The sequence below is a fragment of the Elephas maximus genome, chromosome 1 (genome assembly GCF_024166365.1).
Source record: "Elephas maximus indicus isolate mEleMax1 chromosome 1, mEleMax1 primary haplotype, whole genome shotgun sequence".
Taxonomy (NCBI): domain Eukaryota; kingdom Metazoa; phylum Chordata; class Mammalia; order Proboscidea; family Elephantidae; genus Elephas; species Elephas maximus.
In genome coordinates, this window is record NC_064819.1 from 123,465,689 (window position 1) to 123,491,292 (window position 25,604).

Below are 25,604 nucleotides of genomic sequence, written 5' to 3' on the forward strand. Positions count from 1 at the left end.
CTTTAGGGTACTACTACTACTTCTTTTTTTCTTTAATTTTACACTGAAATGATGCATTTAAGACTTTGTATTGAGAAAACTAACCATTGCATGCAAATTTTCTTTTTTTTTTTTACTTTAGCTTCCACTTAGAGGATACCAAGATCTTCATTACTAATTAAAAAGGACGTAGGGCTACATGCTTCCCTATTTTTACAGAGAACTAGAATTATGATTTAATAATTATCTTCCATTCTTGGTTGTCTCTGGAGTTCCTGCCTTGTGCTCTTCTTACTCAAAGAGTCTCCGTCGGTGAGCTCATCTACTCCAGTGGTGTTTCTTCCCATATATATGCAAATAATCCCCAAGTCTGTATCTCCAACTGAGATCTCCTTTAAGCACAGACCCATCCATTCAATTGCCCCCTAGACATCTTCATCAGGATGTCCCGCGAGCATCTCAGATTTATTGTGTCCAAAATCAAACCTATTGTCTTTGTTCCCAAGTCTACCGTATTTCTCTACTACCTATTTTGTCGTGATAGAAACCCTGAAGTTACCCTTGACTGTTCTTTCACCATCCCCACATATCCAAATCCAGTTTGTTCCATTTTAATAGCAGCATGCTCTAAACCAGTGGTTCTTAACTGGGCACAGTTTTGCCTATCAGGAGGCACTTTGCAATGTCTGGAGATATTTTTGGTTGCCTCACCTGGAGGGGGAAGTGCTGCTGGCATCTACTGGTTAGAGGCCAGGGACGCTGCTAAATACCCTACAATGCACAGGACAGCCCCCACAATAAAGAAATATCTGGCCCAAAATGTCAGTAGTGTTAAGGTTGAGAAACCCTGTTCTAAACAGTGTTTTCTTCTCCAGTCATTACTTGTACTATACTAGATTACGCTCTCATCACTTCTCACCTATGTTACCACAATGATCTCTTACTATCCCAGCTTCCATTTGCTTCCCCAGCACCCCATCCCACATCCTTCTGAAAAATGTAACCTTAGTAATTTTTCCCCCTAAAGTGATTGTCTTAAAAAGTGGCTTTCCATTACCCGTGTGATGAAGTCCAAATGCCTTTGGTGTAATGTATGAGACCCTCCATGACCAGCTCTTTCTTACCTAGTCAGAAAAAAAGTAGATGGATAATTGCAAACCATGAAATTGGAGGCTTTTTGTTTTCGTTTTTAAATATATATGTATAATGAGGTGAGAAAAATTGCTGACATAGTATCAGAATACTCCTTGCCCATAAAAGACAACCTGAGCTTTAAGCTTCAGTATGTAGAAAGCACCCTAAAACTTCCTCTTAGGGTTGTGATATTTCAGCAGGCTTACGTATGATTTCTAATGAAAATGATGCCCTGTGTGGCACAAAATTTATAAGCACTTACAAAATACTTTGAGGCAGAACAGGTCAGATGCCACCAAGGCACCCCTAAAATCTGCATTTTCCCTGAAAAAAGAAAACGAGACACTAAGAGGTTAAATCGCTTGATCTGGGTCACAAACTTTCTACTCAAACCAGACATTGGGACTCCCTGAACTGTCCACTTGCCTCTCCACCATTGGTTTTCACACCGAGAGCCACAGGACCAGCTTCCATGGCTGAGCAGCCCAAACTGCAGGCCCCAACTAGACCAACCCTTTTTATTTATTATCTTTGTGAATTAATTAAGCCTCTTGCTTCAGTTTCTTCATCTGTAAAATTGGGATCGTAACATTACCTACAAAATTGGATTGTTGTGAGATTAAATGAGATAATTTGTGTCGAATGCTCTGCACGTGGTCTGGCACGTGGTAGACTAAATAATTGTAAGCTAACATACAAGGGTTCTGTTAAACTCTTTTTGAAATAAGGGTTTGTCTAAAAATTTTCAAACTACAATAATAGAACATTTCATGTATTTAAGAGTAAAGGTTATGTGTCAATTTTACTCCACAGAATAAAAATTCCAGAACTCTTAGCTATTCAGATAAGAACAAACTGTAGACTCTCAGAATTATAAGAAGTTTCTACTACCAGGACTTCTCACTGTGACTTCCTTGGTATCATGGAATAATCTAGAAAAAGTAAAGCCAGAAGTGGCATGCAAAGTCATGGGGAACTTTACATGCCTTGGGTTGCTCACCAGCTTCTCAAAAACAGTCAAGTCAAGTCCCATGCCTTGGTCAGAAGAATATAGTATTATTCCCTTGTGCATATCACGGTATCTCTTTGTCTCCATTCAGTTCCCCTCCCTAGACCACAACAACCTATCCTCCTAAGAAGTTATATGGGTTGTTAATCATACAGATCAAAGAGGGAAGCTTTAGATTTTTCTCTTTGGTGTCCCACCCAGCCCTCTGTGCTATTACAGTGAATGCCCCCTATCATTCAAAAAACCAAAACAAGCTCATTGCCGTAGAGTTGATTCTAACTCATAGCGACCCTGTAGGATAGAGTAGAACTGCCCCATAGGTTTTCCAAGGAGTGGCTGGTGGATTCGAACTGCTGACATTTTGGTTAGCAGCCGTAGCACTTAACCACTGTGCGCACCAGAGCTCCCCTCCATCATTGAAAAAAATAAAAATTTTATTAGCACTGTTAAAATGCTAGAAACTTTGAGGCACACCCAACTTCTTCACATTGAGCATACCACTTAAATCCAAACGTATCTTCCATAATAACTGGCATCTGTATATCAAAATACAATAAGTACCATGGTTCCATGCAGCTTCTGAACATACTCAAATTGTAGGCTCTAAAAAGCACCAAAGCTGAAGGGCAATACAGTACACAACACTGGGGAAGCCAGAATAACCTGTACAAGGCAAGGTCATGGTAGCTCCATAGACACATCCAAACTCCCTGAGGGACCGAATTGCTGGGCTGAGGGCTGTGGGGACCATGGTCTCGGGGAACATCTAGCTCAACTGGCATAACAGAGTTTATAAAGAAAATGTTCTACATTCTACTTTCGTGAGTAGCATCTGGGGTCTTAAAAGCCTGTGAGCAGCCATCTAGGATACTCCACTGGTCTTACCCCTTTAGGAGCAAGGAACAATGAAGAAAACTAAAGATACAAGGGAAAGATTAGTCCAAAGGACTAATGGACCACATCTACCACGGGCTCCACCAGACTGAGTCCAGAACAACGGGATGGTGTCTGGCTACCACCACTGACTGCTCTGACAGGAATCGCAATAGAGGATCCCACACAGAGCTGGAGAAAAATGTAGAACAAAATTCTAACTCAAGAAGAAAGACCGGACTTGCTGGGCTGACAGAGACTGGAGAAACCCTGAGAGCATAGCCCCCAGACACCCTTTCAGCTCAGTAATGAGGTCACTCCTGAGGTTCACCCTTCAGCCAAAGACTGAACAGGTCCATGGAACAAAACAAGACTAAAGGGGCGCACCAGCCCTGGGGCAGGGACTGGAAGGTAGGAGGGAACAGGAAAGCTGGTAACAGGGAACCCAGGGTTGAGAAGGGAAAGTGTTGACGCATCGTGGGGTTAACCTATGTCATAGAACAGTATGTGTACTGTTTGATAAGAAACTAGTTTGTTCTGTAAACCTTCATCTAAAGCACAATAAGTAATAATAAAAATAAAAACACCAAAGCAGAGGGGAATGCATAAGAGAGAGACCTTATCCTTACAGGAGGAAAAACAATCTGTGAAGGTGTTAACTACTGTTAAAGTAAACAAAGTTGATGAGAAAGACTGTCTACAGTCCTTGTCAATGAAACAGGGAGAATACACCTTTTTCACCTTTTGGCTATTATGAATAGTGCTGCAATGAACATTGGTGTACAAATTTCTGTTTGTGTTCATATATCATATGTTCTTCTCAAAGTATGCATTTGTTTGATTACACATTTATTGTCTGTCTTGCACACATATTAGTGTATATCCAGGGAAATAAGGTCCATAAGATCAGGGACCTTGTCTTGTTCAATTCCATATGCACCGCATCTAGAATAGTTCCTGGAATTTCTCAGGCACTCAGTAAATACCTGTTGAGTGAATGAATGTGTCCTACTGAGCTGCATTTCCAAAGTTTTTCAGGACCTTAAGGCTGCCTCATGGCAAGTTATGTCAGAGTGAGTAATTCTCTATATACAGAGCCTTCTTCTCCAATAGAAACTGAGGCATTTAATAGGGTTCACTTGTCCAATTGATTTTTCACAGTTAAACCAAAGAACACACTATAAAACTCAGACGCTTAAGTTAAAATAATTTGAATTCTCTAAGAAATTCACAGCTCAGCAGCCCATGAGCATCTACAGAAGTCCTTCAGAAGTCATGCAGGAGTGGCTTTATGTTAATGATTAGTCTGTCAAAGGAAAATGCAAATGATTATGAGTCACTCTGTTAAGTGAGCGTGCTAGTGCTGCAGACTGTTGATGAGCCCGAAGGAAGAGGTTGCGCACCAGGGACTCACACTGTGGCAAAGATTCTTGTCAGTGTTCTGTCTTTGGGAGCCCTTACCAGTCAATGAGACCCCAATAAAAAAAAACAGCTAGAGGCTGGCTTTGAGAGAGTGATTATGCTGCTGTTGTGATGTTCCTTGTGAAGTAGATCCTTGACAATAAATGACAAGACATGGTTTCTAAAATACAGTTTCCTTGGGATACAAGTTCCAGTGAAAGGGAGAATATCTTATCCATGGAACAGTGGTATATGGAGATCTGATGGCAGGCAAGACATAATTTTCCCTGAGTGCTTAGAGAAGCCAGGTTGAAATAAGTAAGGTATATAAACAATAATAATAACCCAAACCAAAAACCAAATGCGGTGCCATCGAGTCGATTCCGACTCATAGCGACCCTACAGGACAGAGTAGAACTGCCCCATAGAGTTTCCAAGGAGCGCCTTGCGGATTCGAAGTGCCGACCCTTTGGTTAGCAGCCGTAACACTTAACCACTATGCCACCAGGGTTTCCAAACAATAATAATAGCTATCATTTATTCGGTGAACCAAAGTTCCTGGAGCCATCCTCAACTTTTTTCTTCTCACACTCTACACTCAGTCCTTCATCAAATCCTGTAGTAGCATTTACCATCAAAATATATCCAGAATATGACCGTTTCCCACCACCTCCACTGCTGCTATCCAGTTCCAAGATCCTACCAATTCTTGCCCGAATTATTTCAATGACCTCTAACCGGTATCTTTCATTACTAAATTTGTTGACCATCTAATGGCAGCTCGAGCAAAAAATATTTTATTTGTTCATGAACAGGGAAGTGTGTGAAATTGAAATCACTTTTTTTCTGAGCTTTTGCTTGGTGAATTAGAAAGCTATAGCTGAGGTTGGCAAACTACAGGCCAAATCCAGTCTGTTGCCTGTTATTGCAAATAAAGTTTAATTGGAGCATACCCATTCCCATCATTTACATATTGTCTATGGCTGCTTTCACTTTACAATGGCAGATTTGAGTAGTTCCAGCAGAGATTGGCAAAGCCTAAAATATTTACTATTTATTTACATATATAAATAATAGTATACTTACTACTCGACCATTTAAAGTTTGCTGAGCTATAGGATAGATCTCGTGTTCTTATAAAACCATTACACAAAACCATGCTATGTTTGCTTTAAGTCTAGCCAGTTACTATACGCATTATTCTTAAACCTCCAGAATATTTATGTAAAGAAATTTTGTCAAAAGTCAAACCCAAATAGAGTTGCCTCCACTAACATAATACTAGTGTTTCCGGGAAGTATAAAGCTCAGTTCCAACAATCTAGAAACCAATATCCTGTGAATTGAGGTAATTGAAGTCCTCGGGCCACCACAATTTTAAATTAGTGCTCTGGCCGAATTGCAACAAATGTTGTATGTGGCTCCATTTTCTGTTGTGTTTACAAGTTGGATTAGATAGGTTTTATTTTTTACTGAAATGGACCTATTTTAGGAAAAACCTCATTCCATTCTGGAAATTTCCTATAAGGCATGTACTTGTTTATATAACATGACATGAGATGCTTTTATCAAAGGGCTATAGAGTTGTCAGCATTCACCACCATTATTGCAAGTATAGGGTGGGCTTTGCGCTTTCTAGTAGAAGCACAGTTTGTACTGGTTCCTCCTTATCTCCCAGGCCACTGTCCCAGGGCTCAGTTCTCGATCCCCTTCTCTATGTACATTACTATGTTGGTGGTATCATCCAATCCCCAGGCTTTAAATACCATAGATAACCTCTATGTTCTCAGGGAGCCAACTTAGACAACTCCCCTCTACTTCTTACTCATATATCCAGCTGCTCACTTAACATTTCCCTGTGTCTTAAATTTGTCCAAAAATGAGCACTCAGTCTTAACCCCTTCCCCCACAACCTGCTTCATTTGCAGTCGTCCCTGCCTAGTAACAGCAACTCCATCCTCCTGGTCTCTTAAGCCAAACAACTTGGACACATCATTAGCCTCCTCTCTCATCATCATGTTCTGCCTTTGCACTTGCTGTTCCTTCTGTCTGGAACAGACCTTCCCCAGATAATCCACATGGCTCACTCCTTCATTTACTTCAGTTCTTTGCTCAAACATCAAAAAAGCCTTTCACGGCTACTCTGTATAAAATAGAAGCCCTGCTCCACCATCACTCTGCCCTTGCCTGCTTTATTCTAGCACTTATCACCACCTAAAGGAGCCCTGGTGGCTCAGTGATTAAAGCACTCAGCTGCTAACCACAAAAGGTCAGTGGTTGGAACCCACCAACTGCTCTGCAGAAGAAAGATGTGGCAATCTGCTTCTGTGAAGATTTATAGCCTTGGAGATCCCATGGGGCAGCTCTCTTCTGTCCTATAGGGTCACTAAGAGTCAGAATCAACTTGAAGGCAGTGGGTTTGGTGTATTTGGTATCACCACCTGACATTTTTTTCATGTTTATGGTCTCAGAGTAGGGCTTTGTTTTCAATTCATGAATGTCAACCCAGTACCTAGTGTGGTGCTCATAATACAGGAGATTTTTTTTGTTTGTTTTTTTTGGGCGGGGGGCAGGGCGAGGGAAGGGCTGTCTTTTTTTTTTTTCTTACTGTTTTATTGTGGTAAAAATATATATAACAAAACATTTGCATATTCGACATTTTTTAATGCCAGAATTCAGTGACATTGATTACATTCATGATGTTGTGCAACCATCACCGCTGTTTCCAAATTATTCCATCACCATTAACAGAAATTCAGTGCCCCCTAAGCAATGACTCCCCCTTTCTCCCTCCCTCCTACCCCAGGTAATCACTAATAAACTTTGGTCTCTATAAATTTTCCTATTCTAGATATTCTATAAAAGTGGGATAATATAATAAGTGTCCTTTTGTCCTGGTGGTGTAGTGGTTAAGTGCTACAGTTGCTAACAAAAAGGTCAGCAGTTCGAATCCACCAGGCACTCCTAGGAAACTCTATGGGGCAGTTCTACTCTGTCCTGTAGGGTCACTATGAATCGGAATCTACTTGACGGCAATGGGTTGTTTTTTTTTTTTTTTTTCCTCTGTGACTGAGTTATTCACTCAGCATAATGTTTTCAAGATTTGTCCATGTTGTGTCGAGTATCAGGACTTCGTTTCTCTTTATGGCTGAGTAAATATCCCACTGTATGTAGGTACCACATTTTGTTTATCCATTCATCTGTTGCTAGACATTTGGGTTGTGTTTCACATTTTAGCTATTGTGAATAGTACTGCAATGAACATTGGCGCAGAAGTTTATATGCACCAAAAAATCATACCCAGTGCCGTTAAATTGATTCCACCTCAGGCAACCCTATAAAGCAGGGTAGATAGAACTGCCCCATAGGGTTTCCGATCTATGAGCAGACTGCCACATCTTTCTCCCATGGAGTGGCTGGTGGATTTAAACTGCCGACCTTTCAGTTAGCAGCCATGCCCTTAACCGTTATGGCAGTAGGCTTCTTACAAGTTTATATAGGAGTCTCTTAATAAATATTTTTTGAAGGAAGGAAGGAATGAATGGGCATTTAACTATGTTCCAGGTTCTATGTTAAATCCTTTACATACATTGTATTGTTGACTTCTTGCAGCAAAAATTGAGTCCATGTTGTTGCCTCCTTTTAATGATGACAGTAATTTTCCCAAAGCCACACAGACAGTAAGTACACCAAGGTGTGCTGGCTTTAAATCTCTAAGCTTTGTCATCACTTCTGCTATGTCTTAGGAAAAGCTTATGAGAAACCTAGAAGATGATCACTAGTGTTGAAAGATTAAAACTGAGCTACAGGGATTCCTAGAACTCAGGAATGGAATAGATTTGTGTTAGCAATAAGGGGAGTTATATTTTTATCTCAGATGTGCATGGGACCCTAAGACAACAAGTACTAATTACTTCCACATTCCAAACTCTGCAGGACCTAAAACTTTGATGTACACTAGCTAGTTTCTTGACCTTTAGCTGTTATTTCACAGAGAGAGAGTAAAAGCGTTAATGTTAAATTGACCAAGAGTTGGAGATCAGTGAGGGGGTTTCTTTAGAGAGACTTAGTGCCTGCTCTAGTGTGGATGGAGAGATTTTTCCCTCAAGGTTAACATGAAAGTTTAATAAAAAGGCTGTTTACAGTTATGTGGGAAGAATGTAAGGAAACCACAAGGTGTACTGTAGTATCCTGGGCTAGTATCAACTGGGTACTGTTACCACTTCTAGGACTGGAAGGGTAGAGGTAGAGAATGGGTTTAAAGGAGTGAATGGAAGGTGCCCAGCACAGCAGAAGATTAGATTTCCCAAGTATCCAGATATATTCAAAGTGCAATGCTATATAAGACTCTTGCTGTAAGTACCTGTGACTCTGCCTGAGGGATTTCTCTGGCCTCAGAAAGTGCTTGGCCACTTGCAGAACAGGCTGGAAATGCTGGAAGAATGAACACCGCAGAAGCTGCCCTCAACCAGGGACAAGAGTTGGTGGACAGTATCTTACTTCTTGAGTGGGACAATTTGGAGGCCAGTTCACTAACATCTCTCTGAGGCACCCCAGCAAGACTGAGCCCCAGTGGTCTCCAGCTGTAACTTGCTTATCAACACACCCTTTAGTGACTTCTTTCCGTTTCTGATCTCACTCCCTCACTCTCCCATAGGTGTTTCTTAAGATCACCTCCCAAATAACCTACCTGCCCTCAGCTCCTAGTCTCAGGGTCTGCTTCTGGGGGAACCCAACCTAAACAGACCTTGACAAAAATCTACCATCTATGATAAGTTTGGAGTTCAGAAATAGTCAAAATTGGTATCCAAATAGAATTGCACAATTGGGCCATTGGAATAATACTGGAGCCTGTGATTACAGGGCAAATGTTACTCCTGATAGATTCATACACCCTCACTCTACGCTGCTGGGACAGAATGGGCAAGGAACAAAGTGGAGCAAAAAGGCAGCACAAACCACAGGCTTTGCGTCCCTGTATTCTGTGAGTAGCATTGGAGAGGGGAGTAGCACTGGAGAGGGGAGAACCAGCAGTCACTAACCTTGGGCTTACCAAGTGCCAGTGGTCACACATGGCACACACACAGAGCAGCTTACCCATGGCCTTGCCTCACTATTGTCAGAAACGAGTAAACCCAGGTCCTCTGTGTTCTCACTAACCAGGGCTGAGGGTAGGGCATGAGAAGTAAGGAGCACCAACTATGTTTAGAGTTCATTTATTCATTTAATAAACATTAACAGACTGTAATGAAATGCCAAGTACGGTGCTAATTACCGTGCAAGTTGCATTCACTAACACCACCATAGAAAATACTTATGAGAGGAATTAAGTTCAAAGAATTAAATAATGACCAGCTAGAAAATGGCCAAACTCAACCATTTTATTTCCTATGATGTCTTCTGTAGGACGTTGTTCAGAAGAACTTTAGACTGCTAAGGCCATTCCCACAGGAGAAACACCTGGTGATCTGCTTCTGTAAAAATTCCTGACCCATAAAGATTACAACCTAGGAAACCCTGTGGGGCAATTCTACTCTGTTACATGGGGTCCCTATGAGTTGGAACCCACTCTATGGCACACAAGGCTATTCTACACATTGTAGATTAAAAAAAAAGTTTCATTGTTGCTTAAAGCTAGTATAAATGTATATATTCAAGCAGTTAAATTTTATATTCACTCAAATTTTATCAGTCTGTGAAACAATTTTGTAAAGACCAGAAATATATCTATATCTATATATCACCATTTATTTGTCACATCTCTATTGTTCTCTGTAAGACGTGTCATTTTTCATCATCCTTCTCTATCTTCTGGTTAAAAACAAGGAAAACACTTCCAGCTTCTCTCAATATTCTAAACCATCTTTTTCAACCACGGCATATATGGTTCAGTAATATCATATTGTACCTATTCTAGTACATAAATTTTATGTGCACACTACTGCTTCTTAAGCATATTTTACCATCTCTTACTTAGATTTCCAATTATAAGTAGGTGTTTGCCTAATTTGAAGAAATTAGCTTTCCTCTCCAAAATATATTTCTTTATTACCTGAGCTCCTTCACTATCATTTTTCAACATGACATCTCCCTTATTGTAGAAATACATTTTAAAGTGCAGATTTCATCATAATTATAGAATTAAAATAGCCTTAAAATATATACATATATACTTCTTTTTAAAAAAAATAGAAAGTTGGTCTGCTACTAAGGCATTAAATCTTTTTTATATGTTAAATATCATGAGGTACATTATTGAGTTCCATGCTATGTACCTAGCCATCCTATTTCATATCTTAAGTTTCTTTATGTGTGTGTGTGTGTTTATAACTTCCTTTTCGTTTCCAGTTGTTTCATTTTATCTCTGGTGTTCATTCTTTAAAGTAGCCCTTTCCCTCCTCACCTCGCCTTTGTCTTAGGGGTGGGTGCACTTTATTTATGGGCCTGACTCTATCCGTTACCATGTGTAAGGCTGATATGGTCTGGAATGTGCTACTTTAATCTATTTAGGTCATAATCAGATCGCATCCTTCAGGGGAAGGACAATTGGAGCTCAGTGGAGAAGATGCCAGTAACGTGCAAGAGGTAGCAGTAGCCCACACTCTCATTCCCATTCCGAAATGCAATTTACTCTGGTTTTAGGTAAGTTACTTCAGCTTTACTTGAAAGTACAAAGCTGCCTGATAATAGTCGAGGGCACATAACTGAGTTGTGTTTTTAGTTTTGCCACTGGAATTGACCTTGAGCAGACATCTAAAAAACATTTCTGCTTTGTTTTGTCAGTGTGAGAAATGAGAATAATAATGCTGCCTACTTTACAAGAGGAGCCTTAATGAATTTTACTTTTGTAGAGCATTGTGAGATCCTGAGGCAAGGGGCACTGGGAGGGGGTGGGGCTGCTGTAGAAATCTAAAATGCCATTAACTCTTGGTATTTCAGAGCTGTTCTCTCATGGTTAAAACAGTCTCTTACCACAGTGCTTTTGAATTATTGTTATAAATAAGGAATAGAATCTAGTAGGGAGAAAGTGGAAATCTTGAGTTAAATTTTCATTTTGACTCCAGACCTGGGCTTTCTCTATATCTACCATTCTGTGAAATCAATTAAAAGCACAACACAAAATTGGACCATGATATCTGCCACTTCTCAAGCAAAACAATGTACCAGCATTCATATATCCAACTTTCAGACATGGCCAGCAGTCTGCTACCCATGCCTGGGAAAAGGATGATGATGGTGGCAAACTGGACATCAAATTTCATTCTGGGAGTCTTCACAATGAATATGAGTTGTATCAGATGAATTTCTGTAATAAATTGTGTTGCTTAAAGACTTTCACTATTGACGCAGTGATTAAGAGCTAGGCCGCTTCTATAAAAATTTACAGCCTTGGAAACCATATGGGGTAGTTCCACTCTGTCCTGTAGGGTCCCTATGAGTCGAAAGCAACTCGACGGCAACGAACCAAGTTTGATTTGGTTTATTGGCCTAGAAATCTGGCTAAATCCCATTATGACCCTCTTGTAAGGTCTCTCTGCATTTTTGTATCCACTGTCAATCAGATCAGAAGGAAGTAGTGCAATGGAGTGTGTAAACATAATTCTAGTCCATGAGCCATTTAACAACTCTTCAGGAGCCCCCTCCCTAGTTTCCCTTCCTCAGCCTTTCCATGGGCTTTTCCATTCCCCTTGCTACTGCCAGTACATATTCCTTCTGGAAACAAATGAGTCTTTCTTCTGCTTGAAAACATCTCAACTCTCAGATGTTGCCCACAGGAGTAATTCCAAATTCCTTTGACAGGCACATGGGGCCATTCACAGTTTGGCCTCAACCTAATTCATCCTGCTTTTATCCCTGGTCACTGTAATTGTATACTCTACATTCCAGCTTCCATGAAATTGATAGCATTTCTTCAAATAATGATGGTCTTCACTGTGCCTTTACCCATACTCTTCTCTTTGCCTGAAACACTCCTAGCCCATCGCCACCTTAGAAACTCTCATCTAGACCCTGTTCAAAGGCTGTGCAGCCTTCCCCGGACTATCCCTCCCTAGTAGCAGACAGAGTTCACCATTCCCTCTGACCTTCCCAGCCCTCTGTACATATTTCCTCTCTACCCCTCACAGAGTAAAATTTATCTCTGCTTTCCTGAAGTTAAGGGGTACACCTTCCATCTTCTTACTCCTAGCTCCGACACTAGAGCCTGGCATTAGTGCTTACTGAGTAAATGAGTTTTACTTCAGGTTTGCGGTTTATAGGTATGCAGTTTATAGGCAGTTTATAGACGCAAATTTCCAAATTAAGCTTAGGTGGACCCTTGTTTTAGGTGACAGCTTTAGAAGAGATACTGGGCTTTCATGAGCCACTTCGGCCAATCAGACAGGTCCAAATGGACTCATGTTTCACGGAATCCCATGCAAGGCAGCCTCTGTTAATGTAAGGCTCTGGTTTATTTCTCCCTTCATGTGGTCAGGAGATACACGCATATTCGGAGCTGGCATGTGCCTTATATAGGTCACCAGTTTAATCTCAGTTTACCAAATAAGAAAATTAAAGCTAGGAAAGGTTGGGGAATGCTCAAGGTAACATAGCAAGCTAGTATCAGAACTGAAATTTGAACCTACTCCCCCACACTCCAATCCCAGCCCACTGCTCATTACATTCAACTGTAGCTCTTCTGTGGCACTTTCTCTGCCATTCAGCGAGCATAGGAGTGGTAGGCAAGGGAGATGGACGTATTAAATAAGAACAAGTAGATGTGGAAAGAAATTTGACCCTGACTGTTTTTTTCCAAACAGTGAATCTTTTACAACAATCAGACTCTTCTCATACTTCTCTGCTTGGCAAGTAATTCTGATCTTCTGTGAAGACCAAGTGCTAGGTCTGTTGATAACCTGGAGTCTTTCCTTTTCTCCTACTCATCCTTTTTCCCTTGGATTCCCACTCTTCCCTTCAACGGTTTGGTTTTACCTTTTCCCCATCCCATGCCAATCTTTGCTTCTTTAGCAGTTGGGCTTCTCAGGACCAAGAACTTAATGTGTTTTTAATAATATTTACTCAGGAAAAATCATTGTATTAGAGCTTTAAGGAGAAAAGATGTGAAAGAAGTCTAATAAATAATCTATAAGAAGTATCTACAGTGTATCTTAGTCTAGGTTTCTCTAGAGGAGCAAAATCAGTGAGATGTGTATGTATATATAATATATATACATACAGAGAGAGAGAGAGAGTTAGAAAGAGAGAGAAATTTACCTGAAAGAAATGGCCCACACAATTGCGGGGGCTGTCCAGTCCCAAATCCATGAGTCAGGAAGCAGACTGTAGAACCTCTGCTGGCTCATGAGGTTCCATTTAATGTTTAAATGTCCAAAGTTTTAATAATGACAATATAAAAGAACATACATGTGAATGGTTAAAAAAAAAAAAAATTCTCAAAATCCAAAGAGCCTGGCAAAAATAAAAGCAGAGCATGTGAACAGTAAAGTCATCCAAAAGACATTTCAACAATCTGGTCAGTTGATTTGAGCATCAGGTGAACTGATGTTAGGAAGAAAGGCTTGGCTGTGCGCTGCTGGAAAAATCCACTCAAGTGCTGGCGAATCCAAAATCTGTAGGTCAGGCGGCAGACTGCAGACTTCTTTAGGCTTATGTTTCAAGAACTGGAGGTCAGGTGATGAGAAGAGTGTAAGACCAAGAGAGAGAAAGAGAACGCTTTGCCAGAACATCCATTTATATACTGGAGGCAGGCCACACCCCCAACGAAACTCTTTCAACTGATTAGCTGATTATATCAGATCACATCATGGAAGGTGATTATGTTATATCACATTACAGAAGAGCACCCAGTCTAGTGTCTGCCAAACTACTGAGAATCATAGCCTAGTCAAACTGATTAACTATCACTCTTTATAACTGCTTCACATTGAATATTCACAAATTATTCATATGTATAGAAATTTTAAAATAGATGGATTTGTCCATGCTTTCTTTTGGGTTTTTTTTAGTAAAAGGGAAAATGAAGTATGAAATAAAATTGGGAGGAAGGAGGGGAGGCTGTTGAACTAGATGCTCTTTATAGATATTTTCAGGGGAAAATTTTATGATTCTTTCAAGTGATGAAATCCAATGGGAAAAAGTCTAATGGTTTCCACTAGAACTATTTGCTTGTTTCTCTCCCTGGGTAAATAAGAAATAAAAGCTAAGTCAACCACATTTAGTTTTTCTTTTGAGTGCATGGCCTTTTGGATGCCTGTCAGTTTGGGTATGGAGTACCAGGCAGGGTCTCTCTCATGTTTCTCATAAACATTTCCTTTGGCTAGTCAGTTAGTATCTTATAAAGGACCCTCAGTGAGAAGCTTCCCATTTGTTCTCTGCCACAGAGAAATTCCCGTAGTACTATCCTACACAGTGTGAGCATGAGCAATATTCACTGTAACAGTAGGTTCTCTTCTTTGGTTCTCATCATGACCTAACATTATGAGCAACTGAGCACATTTCTAGAGTGTAGATCCCAGTGTCCAAAATCAGTGCTATGAATTATTTTACTTGCATGACAAGGTCAGATGGTACAGTATATAATAATTAATTGTAATTAAATAGCTAATATGCCCAGACAAACTAATACATTTTTAAAGGGTTCAAAAGGAAAATAGAAAAAAGTCAACTATAAGGATATAAAATAGTCCCATGATTTACACAAGAGTATAAATTTGATAAACGGTAGAAATTAGAAATGTCCTTTTAATGTTTAAATGTCCCTAAAGGTTTAATAATGGCACTATAAAAGAACATACATGTGAATGGTTAAAAACAATTCTGAAAATCCAAAGAGCTTGGCAAAACTTAAAAAAAAATGTAAACAGTAAAGTCATGCAAAAGACATTTCAACATCTGGTCATTTGATTTGAGCATCAGGTAAAATGATATTAGGAGGAGAGGCTTGGCTGAGTATTGCTGGAGAACTCCATTCAAGTGCACAGGCTGGAAGCTACAAGTGTATCCTTAGTGGTTTCTATTTGCCGACACTTGTATTTGTCTGGTTGGCTTCTTCTCCCATTTACCATAGAGGCTATATCAAGCTTTCACTCTCCTTTATGTCTTCTCCCAACTTGTACCTATCTCCACTTTAAGCAAATGCATTTGTCACTTTATTGAGAAATCCATCAGGTATGGATCCAGCTTCTTACTCCCAAATGATAGGGCAATTTATTCTACCCATCTGTTCCTTGTTTCCTCCAATCTCAGAAAATGGGAGGTCTTCCTGTCTGAGAAGTTAAAAGCTGAGGCTAGGTGGGTGGAAAGCATAATCCTGGCAGAGGTAACAGCATGTCAGATGGTCTGGTTATGAGAGCTAATATGATAACTTCAAAGAAGTGAAAGAAATTTATTGTGCTTGGAATAAGAGATCAGGCAGGGGTCTTGATCTTAAGGGCAGTGGAGAACCACTTAAGTGTTTTAATCAGGCAAGTGACATGATAAGATTTGTGTTCTAGAAAGATCACCCTGGTTTCAGTGAGGAACTGGTTGGGGAGATATGTGGAGGTGTCAAAATTGGAAGCAGGGAGATCAATAATTCGGGCAAGAAATCATGGTGCTTCAAACTTGCAAAGTGGCTGTATGGATAGTTCAAGGTACATTTAGGAGGTAACAGTGATACAACATGGTGATTGATGGGAGTGGAGAGAATGATACTCACAGTTTTGGCTTGTCCATCCTGGTGATTTGTGTAACATTTACTGAGGTGGAGAATACAAGAGATAAAGTAGGTTGGTGTCATAGATTGAATTGTGTCCCCCCAAAATATCTGTCAACTTAGCTGGGCCATGAGTCCCAGTATTGTGTGATTGTCCACTATTTTATGTGATTTCCCTTTGTGTTGTAAATCCTATCACTATGATGAAATGAGATGGATTAGTGGTAGTTATATTGATGAGATATACAAGGTTAGATAGAGTCTTAAGCCAATCTCTTTGAGATATAAAAGAGAGAAGTGAGCAGAGAGATGGGGGGACCTCATACCAGCAAGAAATCAGCACCAGGAGCAGAGAATGTCCTTCAGACCTGAAGTTCCTGTGCTGAGATGCTCCCAGACCAAGGGAAGATTGATGACAAGGACCTTTCCCTAGAGTCAACAGACAGAAAGCCTTTCCCTGTAGCTGACACCCTGAATTTGGACTTACAGCTTACTAGACAGTGAGAGAATAAATTTTTCTTTGTTAAAGCCATCCACTTGTGGTATTCCTGTTATAGCAGCACTAGATGACTAAGACAGTTGGTGTGTGGGAGCAAATGACAAATTCAGCTTTTAGTATGTTGAAATGGAGGTCCTGTGGGACACCAAGTACAGGAGTTCGATCGACAGTAAAATATGTGGATCTGAGGCTCAGGCGAGAGGTCTGACTAGAGATAAGGATTTGTGAGCAGTTTGCCTATAGATGATAATCAAGCTATGGGGCTACTAGCGAGAATGGGCAGAATTAGGGCAGGGTCCCAGATGGAACATCAGGAGAGGAGCCCACAAAGAAGAGGCAGGAAGAAAACAAGGAGTGTCAGGCCATAGAAACCGAGGGAATTGAGAGTTTCAAGATCGAGGCAGTGGCCAATGTTGTGTGACATGCTAGCCAAAAGAAAAAAAAAGGTAAGGACTAAAATGTGGCCTTTGGATTTGATGACAACATCTATCATTTACCTCAGAGAAAGCAGCTTCATAAATGAAAGACAGGTTGTGGGTTGTGAGTTAGAAGTGGAGAAAGTAAGTGAAGAAACAAAAGCTGTTTCAAGATGTTTGGCTGCGAAGGGGCAGAGAGAGGTAGGACTATCTGTGAGTTCAGTGTGGGGAGTTCAAATTGAAGAGTCTTTGTTTAAATGCTTTTTGTTATTCATCCATTCATGCACAACAAATGGGCCATATGGTGAATAAGACAGATGTATATTTTTGAGGAATGAGCAAGTAGAAAGGAGCTGGAGAGAAAAATAGAATAGCTGATAGAATATGGTGCCAGAAAAGGAAGAAACAGATGAAATATAGTGCAATGATTAGAATAGGTGGAATAATGACCCCCTCCCACTCTCCCAAAGATGCCCAAGTCCTAATCCCAGGAACCTGCCAATGTTAGGTTGCATGGCAAAGGGGAATTAAGGTTGCAAATGAAATTCAGGTTGCTCATCAGCTGACGTTGAGATGGGAAGATTATCCTGGTTTATCTGGGTGGGCCCAAGGTAATCATAAGGGTCCTTACAAGTGGAAGAAGGAGACAGAAGACAGAGAATCATAGGATGAGAAGGACTTGGCCTGATGTTGCAGGTTTTGAAGATGTAGGACTGGAGCCATGAGCCAAGGAATGTAGGTGGCCTCTAGAAACTGAAAAAGGCAAAGAAATGGATTCTTTCTTAGAGCCTTCAGAAGGAACACAGCCCTCCTGACACTATGATTTTAGCCTAGTGGGCACAATTTTGGATTTCTGACCTCCACATAAAGATGACAAATTTATGGTGTTTCAAGCCACTGTTTGTGGTAATTCATTAAAGTAGCTACAGGTAGCTGATTCAGTGATCTTCAAATATTTTTGCTCACATAACTCCCAAATAAATTTTTTTTAGTACTATCTAAAAATTTTATCATCAATTAAATAATTGAAAAGGATGTAATTTCTGATGGATGTGATTACATTAAAAAAAAAACTGTTGAAAACAAAAAATTGGAAACCACTGACTTACCAAAGGATATCTTACCTCTCTCATAGAATCATTAACTTTATTCATTTTGGGGAAATACACTTAGAAGGCTTTCCCTAGGCTTACGAATGACTCTTACTTATACCTGTTATTCTTTTATTTAGAGGTACTTTGTTTATGGATCTAAAACTGGATAAGAATTGGGTAAAAATCAACCCTACAAATTGAAAATCGTGTTTTTTAAGACTTTTTCCATTGACTGAGCATTGAGACCTTTGTATTCACCTCAATTTTCACTTTCCAGGTCATCTCAAAATGCCTGAGAAAGGGTGTGGAGGTCAGATAGAGACTCACACAAAAGCATTTTTATATATAGATAGATTGGTAATTTAATTTAATAGCTGAAAATAATTATATTTATGCATTTGAGGGAATTAAACAGCATATCTGCCTCTTAAGAGGGAAGAATTAATCCTAATTAAATAGAGTGATTTTTCTAAATTCGTGGATGTTACATCCTAGATTGACTTTGGGAACATTTTATTCTAGTTCCATATAAAAAGAGATGTTATGCTTTAAAGGTGCAGTTTAACCTGCTTTGTTAAAATACATAGCATAAAGAAGAGTAGGTATTGACTGGGCCACCAGTAAATGTGGGACTTAAGAGGTTAAGTAACGATTTAACATTATTTACAGTAGAATCAACATATTTCCATTTAAGTAATTTAAACCTAATAAACACATAATGGGAGTGAATAAATAAGCAGAGAAGTGACTGACAAGGGGCAACAAACAGGAGACTTGCAACTAAGAAAAAGGTGAATACACACTCTAACATTTTAGCAAAAGTTAATGAAAATGTTTCACCTACATATCTGTCTTAGTTATCTAGTGCTGCTATAATAGAAATACCACAAGTGGATGGCTTTAACAAAGAGAAGTTTATTTCTCACAGTAAAGTAGGTTAAAAGTCCAAATTCAGGGTGTCAGCTCTAGGGGAAGGCTTTCTATCTCTGTCGGTCTTCTCATCAATCTTCCCCTAGACTAGGAACTTCTTTGCACAGGAACCCTGGTTCCAAAGGATGAGCTCTGCTCCTGGCACTGCTTTCTTAGTGGTATGAGCTCCCCACTCACTGCTTGCTTCCCTTTCCTTTTATATTGAGAGATAAAAGGTAGTGCAGGCCACCCTCCCTTTACCTTGGATCAGGGAGGTGACCTGAGTAAGGATGGTGTTACAATCCCACCCTAATTCTCTCAACATAAAATTACAATCACAAAATGGAGGACAACCACACAATACTGGGAATCATGGCCTAACCAATTTGTTATACACATTTTTGGGGGGACATGACTCAATCCATGACAATGTGTGAATAAATTCTCACGATAATATAAAATGCTAACTTAGCATCAATATATGTTCCTTTTACTTGAAGCTGGAACACCGACTTTTTAAGGAACTTTTCCATCTGCTCCTTGGAATCAAGAAAACATAAGCCTGAGCCCTAGATCAAGACACAGGTGAATGTGAGTTCTAGCCAAGCTCTTTTCATTAAAAAAAAAAGTGCAGAGAGGGTGCACATGCTAAGAGATTGAAATTACCCAGTATGTCTTTTATCCATCTTGAATATTCTAATTCTAGGGAGGATAAGAAGATTCTAATTCTTGGGCAGATAGGAAGACAAGACACAGTTCCTTGCCTTGAGTGTGTCACCTGGATAAAGTAAGGTGCCACTGCCTTCAGTATTTCTCCAATGTTGTCTCTGCTTTGCTCTCTTAGCACTCTCTCTACTGCACTGTTTGGCAGCCGTACAGGGATAAGAAACCATAAAACCAAACCCAGTGCCATTGAGTCGATTCCGACTCATAGCGACCCTATAGGACAGAGTAGAACTGCCCCATAGAGTTTCCAAGGAGAGCCTGGCAGATTTGAACTGCTGACCCTTTGGTTAGCAGCTGTAGCACTTAACCACTACTCCACCACGGTTTCCAGTACAGGGATGGAAGAAGGGAAATTGTTAAATGAAATCGTCATCACTCCTTCAAAATATCTGATTTCAGAACATCCGAACTCTCTTAGCCTGGCTTCCCCCTAAAACAGAGCCTGAGACAAAGGCTTGCATATATGGAGTATGAGGACGGGGGTGAAGGAGGAAGAGGGAGAGCCAATAGTAGAAGCTTTATCAAGTGGCTACTTCTTTAGACAGCTGGCTGCTGGACACTGCAGGACCATCTGAGGAGCCTAATGAAATGTGGGTCAGGACCATCTCTCTTGCTGAATAAAGGGGGAAGCCTTTATTTACCAGCTGCCAGCTGCCATCACTTATGGATTGCCCCACAGAGAGGTAACTTCCCTGCACTGCTAGGTTGTCCGTTTGTGAGTTCCCACTCACATCTCACAGCATCAGAGAAGCCTAAGCAAGGTGCTTCTTCTGTATCTGCATGAAGCTGGGCAAAACCTGTGCAGAACTGGATAAGAATAACTGGTGAAATGGACAGGATTTGAAGAGGTTCACACAAGGTGAGGGATACATCACATGGGATTTTAGAGGCATACCGTGCCCTTAGAAATATATGAGATAGGGTAAGACACAGCCCAACACATGTTTAAGGTGCCTTAAGTGACTCAAGAAGACTACTGAAACTAAAATTTTTGGTTGTTTCTCTGGCCTTTGGAAGTTTTTATACTCTAGGGAAATTCATCCGAATATGAATAGACATGCCTTTCTTTTGTGAAGACAGAAGAAGGTGATTGTGGAAGGGGAGGTGGGCAAGGAAAATTTTTCTAATGCCTGGACCCAAAAGTTAGATTTAGGAATGTTCGTAAGGAATGCAAGGATCTGGAAATTGATTCCTGTGATCGTTAAGATTGTGTGTCAGCTTGGCTGGGCCATGATTCTCAGTGTTTTGGCAGTTGTATAATGTCGTGATCACTTCCCTGCTGAAATTTGATATGTGCTCACCCCCACGATGGAATCTGCTGAGTGGTACCGGCAGGGGTGAGGCCTGTGGTGGCTCACTGCCCTCTCAGCCTTCATCTCTCTGCCTTCCGCTGCCTACTTCCTCCCTTCCTGCTCACTTTGCAAAGGTTGTTGGCTTGTTCTGGATCCAGCAGCTGTCTCTTGTCTGACCTCTGGTTCTTGGGACTTAAGCTAGCAGCTTACCTGTCCATCTTGAGATTCACCGATCATCACAGCCTGCAAGCAAGAGTTCTGCTCCCTAACCTGCCTATCTTGGGTTCACCAGCCCCTGTGGCTAAGTGACTCAGGAGAAAGCTTGCAGTCTTGCCTGCCAACCTTGGGGATTCCTTGATCATCACAACCTGTGAGCAGGATTCCTGCTCTCCAACCTTCTCATCTTGGGTTCACCAGCTTCTGCAGCTCCATGAATTGGGAAAGGACTATATCCTGATCCAAGGACTTGGGATGTTCCAACCCCACTCCTGGTACCAAATTCAGTGTGTCAGCTCCAGGGAAGGCTTTCTCTCTCTGTGGGCTCTGGATAAAGGTCCTTGTGTTCAATCTTCCCCTGGCCGAGGAGCTTCTCAGGCACAGGAACCCCAGGCCCAAAGGATGCACTCTGCTCCTGGTGCTGCTTTCTTGGTGGTATGAGGTCTCTGCTCTCTGCTTGCTTCCCTTTCCTTTTATCTCTTGAGAGATAAAAGGTGGTGCAGGCCACACCACAGGGAAATTTCCTTTACCTTGGATCAGGGAGGTGACCTGACTAAGGGTGGTGTTGCAGTCCCACCCTAATCCTCTCAATGTAAAAGTACAATCGCAAAATGGAGGGCAACCATATAATACTGAGAATCAGGGCCTAACCAAATTGATACACACATATTTTGGGGGGTGTAATTCAATCCATGACAATTCCCTTAAGAGTTTTTTTTTTTTTTACAACATATCCTATGTCCCTCAGGGGTCTACATACCCAGGTTTGAAGTCCTCTAAAACCAGGGTGGAAAAATTAGCCTTTAGTAGGAGGAGGCCAAAAAAAAAAAACCAAACCAAGCCTGTTGCTGTTGAGTCAATTCCGAGTCATAGTGACCCTGTAGGACAGAGTAGTACTGTCCCCATAGAGTTTCCAAGGTGTGCCTGGTAGATTCAAATGGCCGGCCTTTTGGTTAGCAGCCATAACACTTAACCACTTCGCCACGAGGGTTTCCAGGAGGAGGCAATTCACAGTAATTTTCAATACAGGGATGAGGCAGAGGGTTTGTGCTGACAAATTTAAGCTTGCAGGTTTAGTGGCAAAAAGTTGCCTTGTATGATGTCCGGGTTCTCCCTCTACATCTCCACACATTTCTATTCAGTCTTCATGGAATCCTCTTGGTTGTCTCCCATTCAATGGGTTGACCCCAGAGCTCTATCTTCACTGATGTTGTTTCCTTAATCTCTTGCACACTCTTCCAGGGAGATCTCATTCACTTCCATGGTTTTAATTGCTTATTATGCATGGATGAACACCAAATATATATCCTTAGTTCTGAATTTTTCCCCAGGGCTCCAGGCCTATTTATTCACCTGCCCCCCTGGGATGTCTTTCCTAAGGCCAGAATTTAGCAGGTATTAATTTTTTTTAATTCTTTACCTCCCCCACCTTTCCCAAGTCTGCTGTTCCCCCTGAACTCCCCATCCGAGTGGTTGTAATCCTTACTCACCTATCCCAACAAGCCAGAGACTGAAAAGCTCCCCGGACTTCCTTCTGCACTTTGCACATCAGAGTCCTGTTGATTTTATTTCCCAAATACCTTTCATACTCATCTATTTTTCTCCTTCCCTGCTGCTACTAACTCATTCCAGGATCTCATTATCTTCTGCCTGGATCATTGTAAAAGCATGCAAACTGGTCTTACTTCCATTCACATCAGATATCCATTCTATTCTCCAAGCTGCTCCCCAAGAGTGAGCTCACCAAAGTGTAAATCAAATCCTGTTACTCCCTTGCTTAAAATTCAATGACCTTTTGTTGCCTTCAGGATAAAATTCCAGCTCCTTAGCAGGACTTATAAGGTCCTTCACGATTTAACTCTTTTTTACTCCTGTTACCTACCATATGAGGTTATGCAAATAGTTTTTTTCTACCTAGAATGCCCTCATAAATATAATCGAGCCTCATTAATATTGTACTATGTTTAAAAAAAAAAAAATTTTTTTTTTTTTTTTTTTTTTTTAATGTTTAGGGGGCTGTTTATCTGGTTTTCTCCACTTTGGGGAACAGAATCTTTATTTCAAAATATTTCACGCACACAGGAAAGAATAGAGAAATGCAGAAAAACATTACCAGGCTTTGTCAAATCTTAAAATCTTGATACATTTCCTTCAAATATATGTATACATATGTATGTATTTTTTTTTACAAAGAAGTACATCCTTGCAGATACAGTTGAAGCCCCTCATTCCCCTCCTTCCCTCTCCAGAGGTAGCTGTTTGACTGAATTTTGTGTTTTTCATTTTATACTCTTACCATGTTGCTTATGCCTCATAAATTATATATAGTATTACTTGGCACACTTTTAAGCTTCATATAGGGAATATTACATGGTATGTATCCTGCGACTTGTTTATTTGCTCATCAGTGCTTTTGAAATTTGTCCAAATTGATACATGAAGCTCTAATTCTGAAGGGCTTGTTAGTATTCCACTGTATGAACATACCACAGTTTATCTGTCCAATCTGCTATTGGTGAATATTTAGGTTGTTTCCAATGTTCTGTTACAAATAATGTTACAACAAACATTTCTTGTACATCTCTCCTTTTGCACATGTGGAATATACCTAGGATGAAATTCCCAGTAAAAGAATATGTACAGCTTAAACTTCAGTATCTGTTTTCTTCTCCAAAAACTCTTCAAAAAAGAAAGTAAAAGTTTTTCTCCAGGGGCAATAGAATCTCGACCCTGAAACCGAACCAATGGGTCCGTGCCAAGTGTGCAAGGAACCAAACTCTCAGCCGCTGTCTCTGAGAGGAGGAAAAGAGTTTATTTCACAGGCTAGCAAGCGGGAACTGAGAGGTATCGACCTCAGATTGAGTTCTGCCATCTGTGCGAGCGATGTACAATTTATACTTATACATATTCATTTAGGGGTGGAGGGAAACGGTATGCAAGATCAGAAGGTTTTACCTATTCATAGTCTCTACTGATCATTTATTATGAGGCGGACTAAGACTCAAAACGGAAGTGGCCGACAAACCAAACGCTTTTGAAATGGGCTAGACTATTGTCGATGACACATTTCTAGTGATTTTGGTTGCTTGGCATGAGTCTCTTGGTTCCTTGATACACGTTCTCTTGCGTTATTGAGCATGCATGGCAGCCCCAGGTCGTTCATCGGACATCGTTGTCTGTTCTGCGCAGGTCTGGCTACTCTGAGCTGGTTAGACCTGGACTCTTCCAGAGCTCCCCGGAGGGTCTGAAAAACAGCTTATGGAGGAAGAAAGTGACGTGGTGCAGATGGAGGTGACCGGGAGTGGCCTGATACCTGGTGGAGTACTAATTAATTAGGTGTCTTCAGTGTCGCCAGCCTCCAGGGTCCTCTAACAACCCTCCTAGTCAGGTAATGTTCATCAAGTCCAAATACAAATAAGTAATGATACCTAAGATGAAGTTCTTAAACTAGCAGCTTTTAAAGTTTATGAGAGGACCTTATAAATGAGTCTATGTTTAATTCTGAGAATTTCACTGCCAGTGTTAATGTGTAGGAGTTCCTGGGTAGTACAAACGGTTAAGCGCTGGGCTACTACCTGAAAGGTTGGCGATTTGAACCCCCCCAGAGGTGCCTTGGAAGACAGGCCTGGCGATCTGCTTCCAAAAGATCGCAGTCTTGAAAACCCTATGAAACAGTTCTACTCTGCACATATGGGGTTGCTGTGAGTTGGAATGAACTCAACGGCAATTAACAACAATGTTGATACAGATATAAATATTCACATAATTTATAATAAAGATATAAACAATATGTATGTTTATATACTATATGAGGAGTCCTGGTGGCACAGTGATTAAATTGTTTTGGTTGCTAACAGTCAGCATCACAATTCAAAGGTATCAGTTCTTTTTTGGTCTTCCTTATTCATCGTCCAGCTTTCGCATGCATGTGAGGCAGTTGAAAACACCATGGCTTGGGTCAGTCACACCTTTGTCTTCAAGGTGATATCTTTGTTTTTCAATACTTTAAGGAGGTCTTTTACAGCAGATTCGCCCAATGCAATGTGTCCTTTGATTTCTCGACTGCTGTTTTCATGGGTGTTCATTGTGAATCCAACTAAAATGAAATCCTTGACAACTTGGATCTTTTCTCTGTTTATCATGATGTTGCTTATTGGTCCAGTTGTGAAGATTTTTGTTTTCTCTATGTCGAGGTGTAATCCATACTGAAAGCTGTGGTCTTTGATCTTATCAGTAAGTGTTTCAAGTCCTCTTCACTTTCAGCAGGCAAAGTTGTGTCATCTGCATAACTCAGGTTGTTAATGAGTCTTCCTCCAATCATGAGGCCATGTTCTTCTTCATCTAGTCCAGCTTCTCAGAATATTT

General features: G+C 40.6%; 1 protein-coding gene across 1 annotated transcript in view; it reads left to right on the plus strand.

Annotated features, from left to right (window-relative positions):
• The window catches only part of PRIM2 (DNA primase subunit 2), a 386,408-nt gene extending 361,851 nt beyond the window's left edge, over nucleotides 1–24,557 (plus strand). The window contains exon 14 of the mRNA XM_049894929.1: nucleotides 24,429–24,557. Coding sequence (XP_049750886.1) covers nucleotides 24,429–24,443 — 15 coding nt within the window. The 3' untranslated portion in view covers nucleotides 24,444–24,557. The remainder of the gene's footprint in view (nucleotides 1–24,428) is intronic.
• The last annotated feature ends 1,047 nt before the right edge of the window (nucleotides 24,558–25,604 follow it).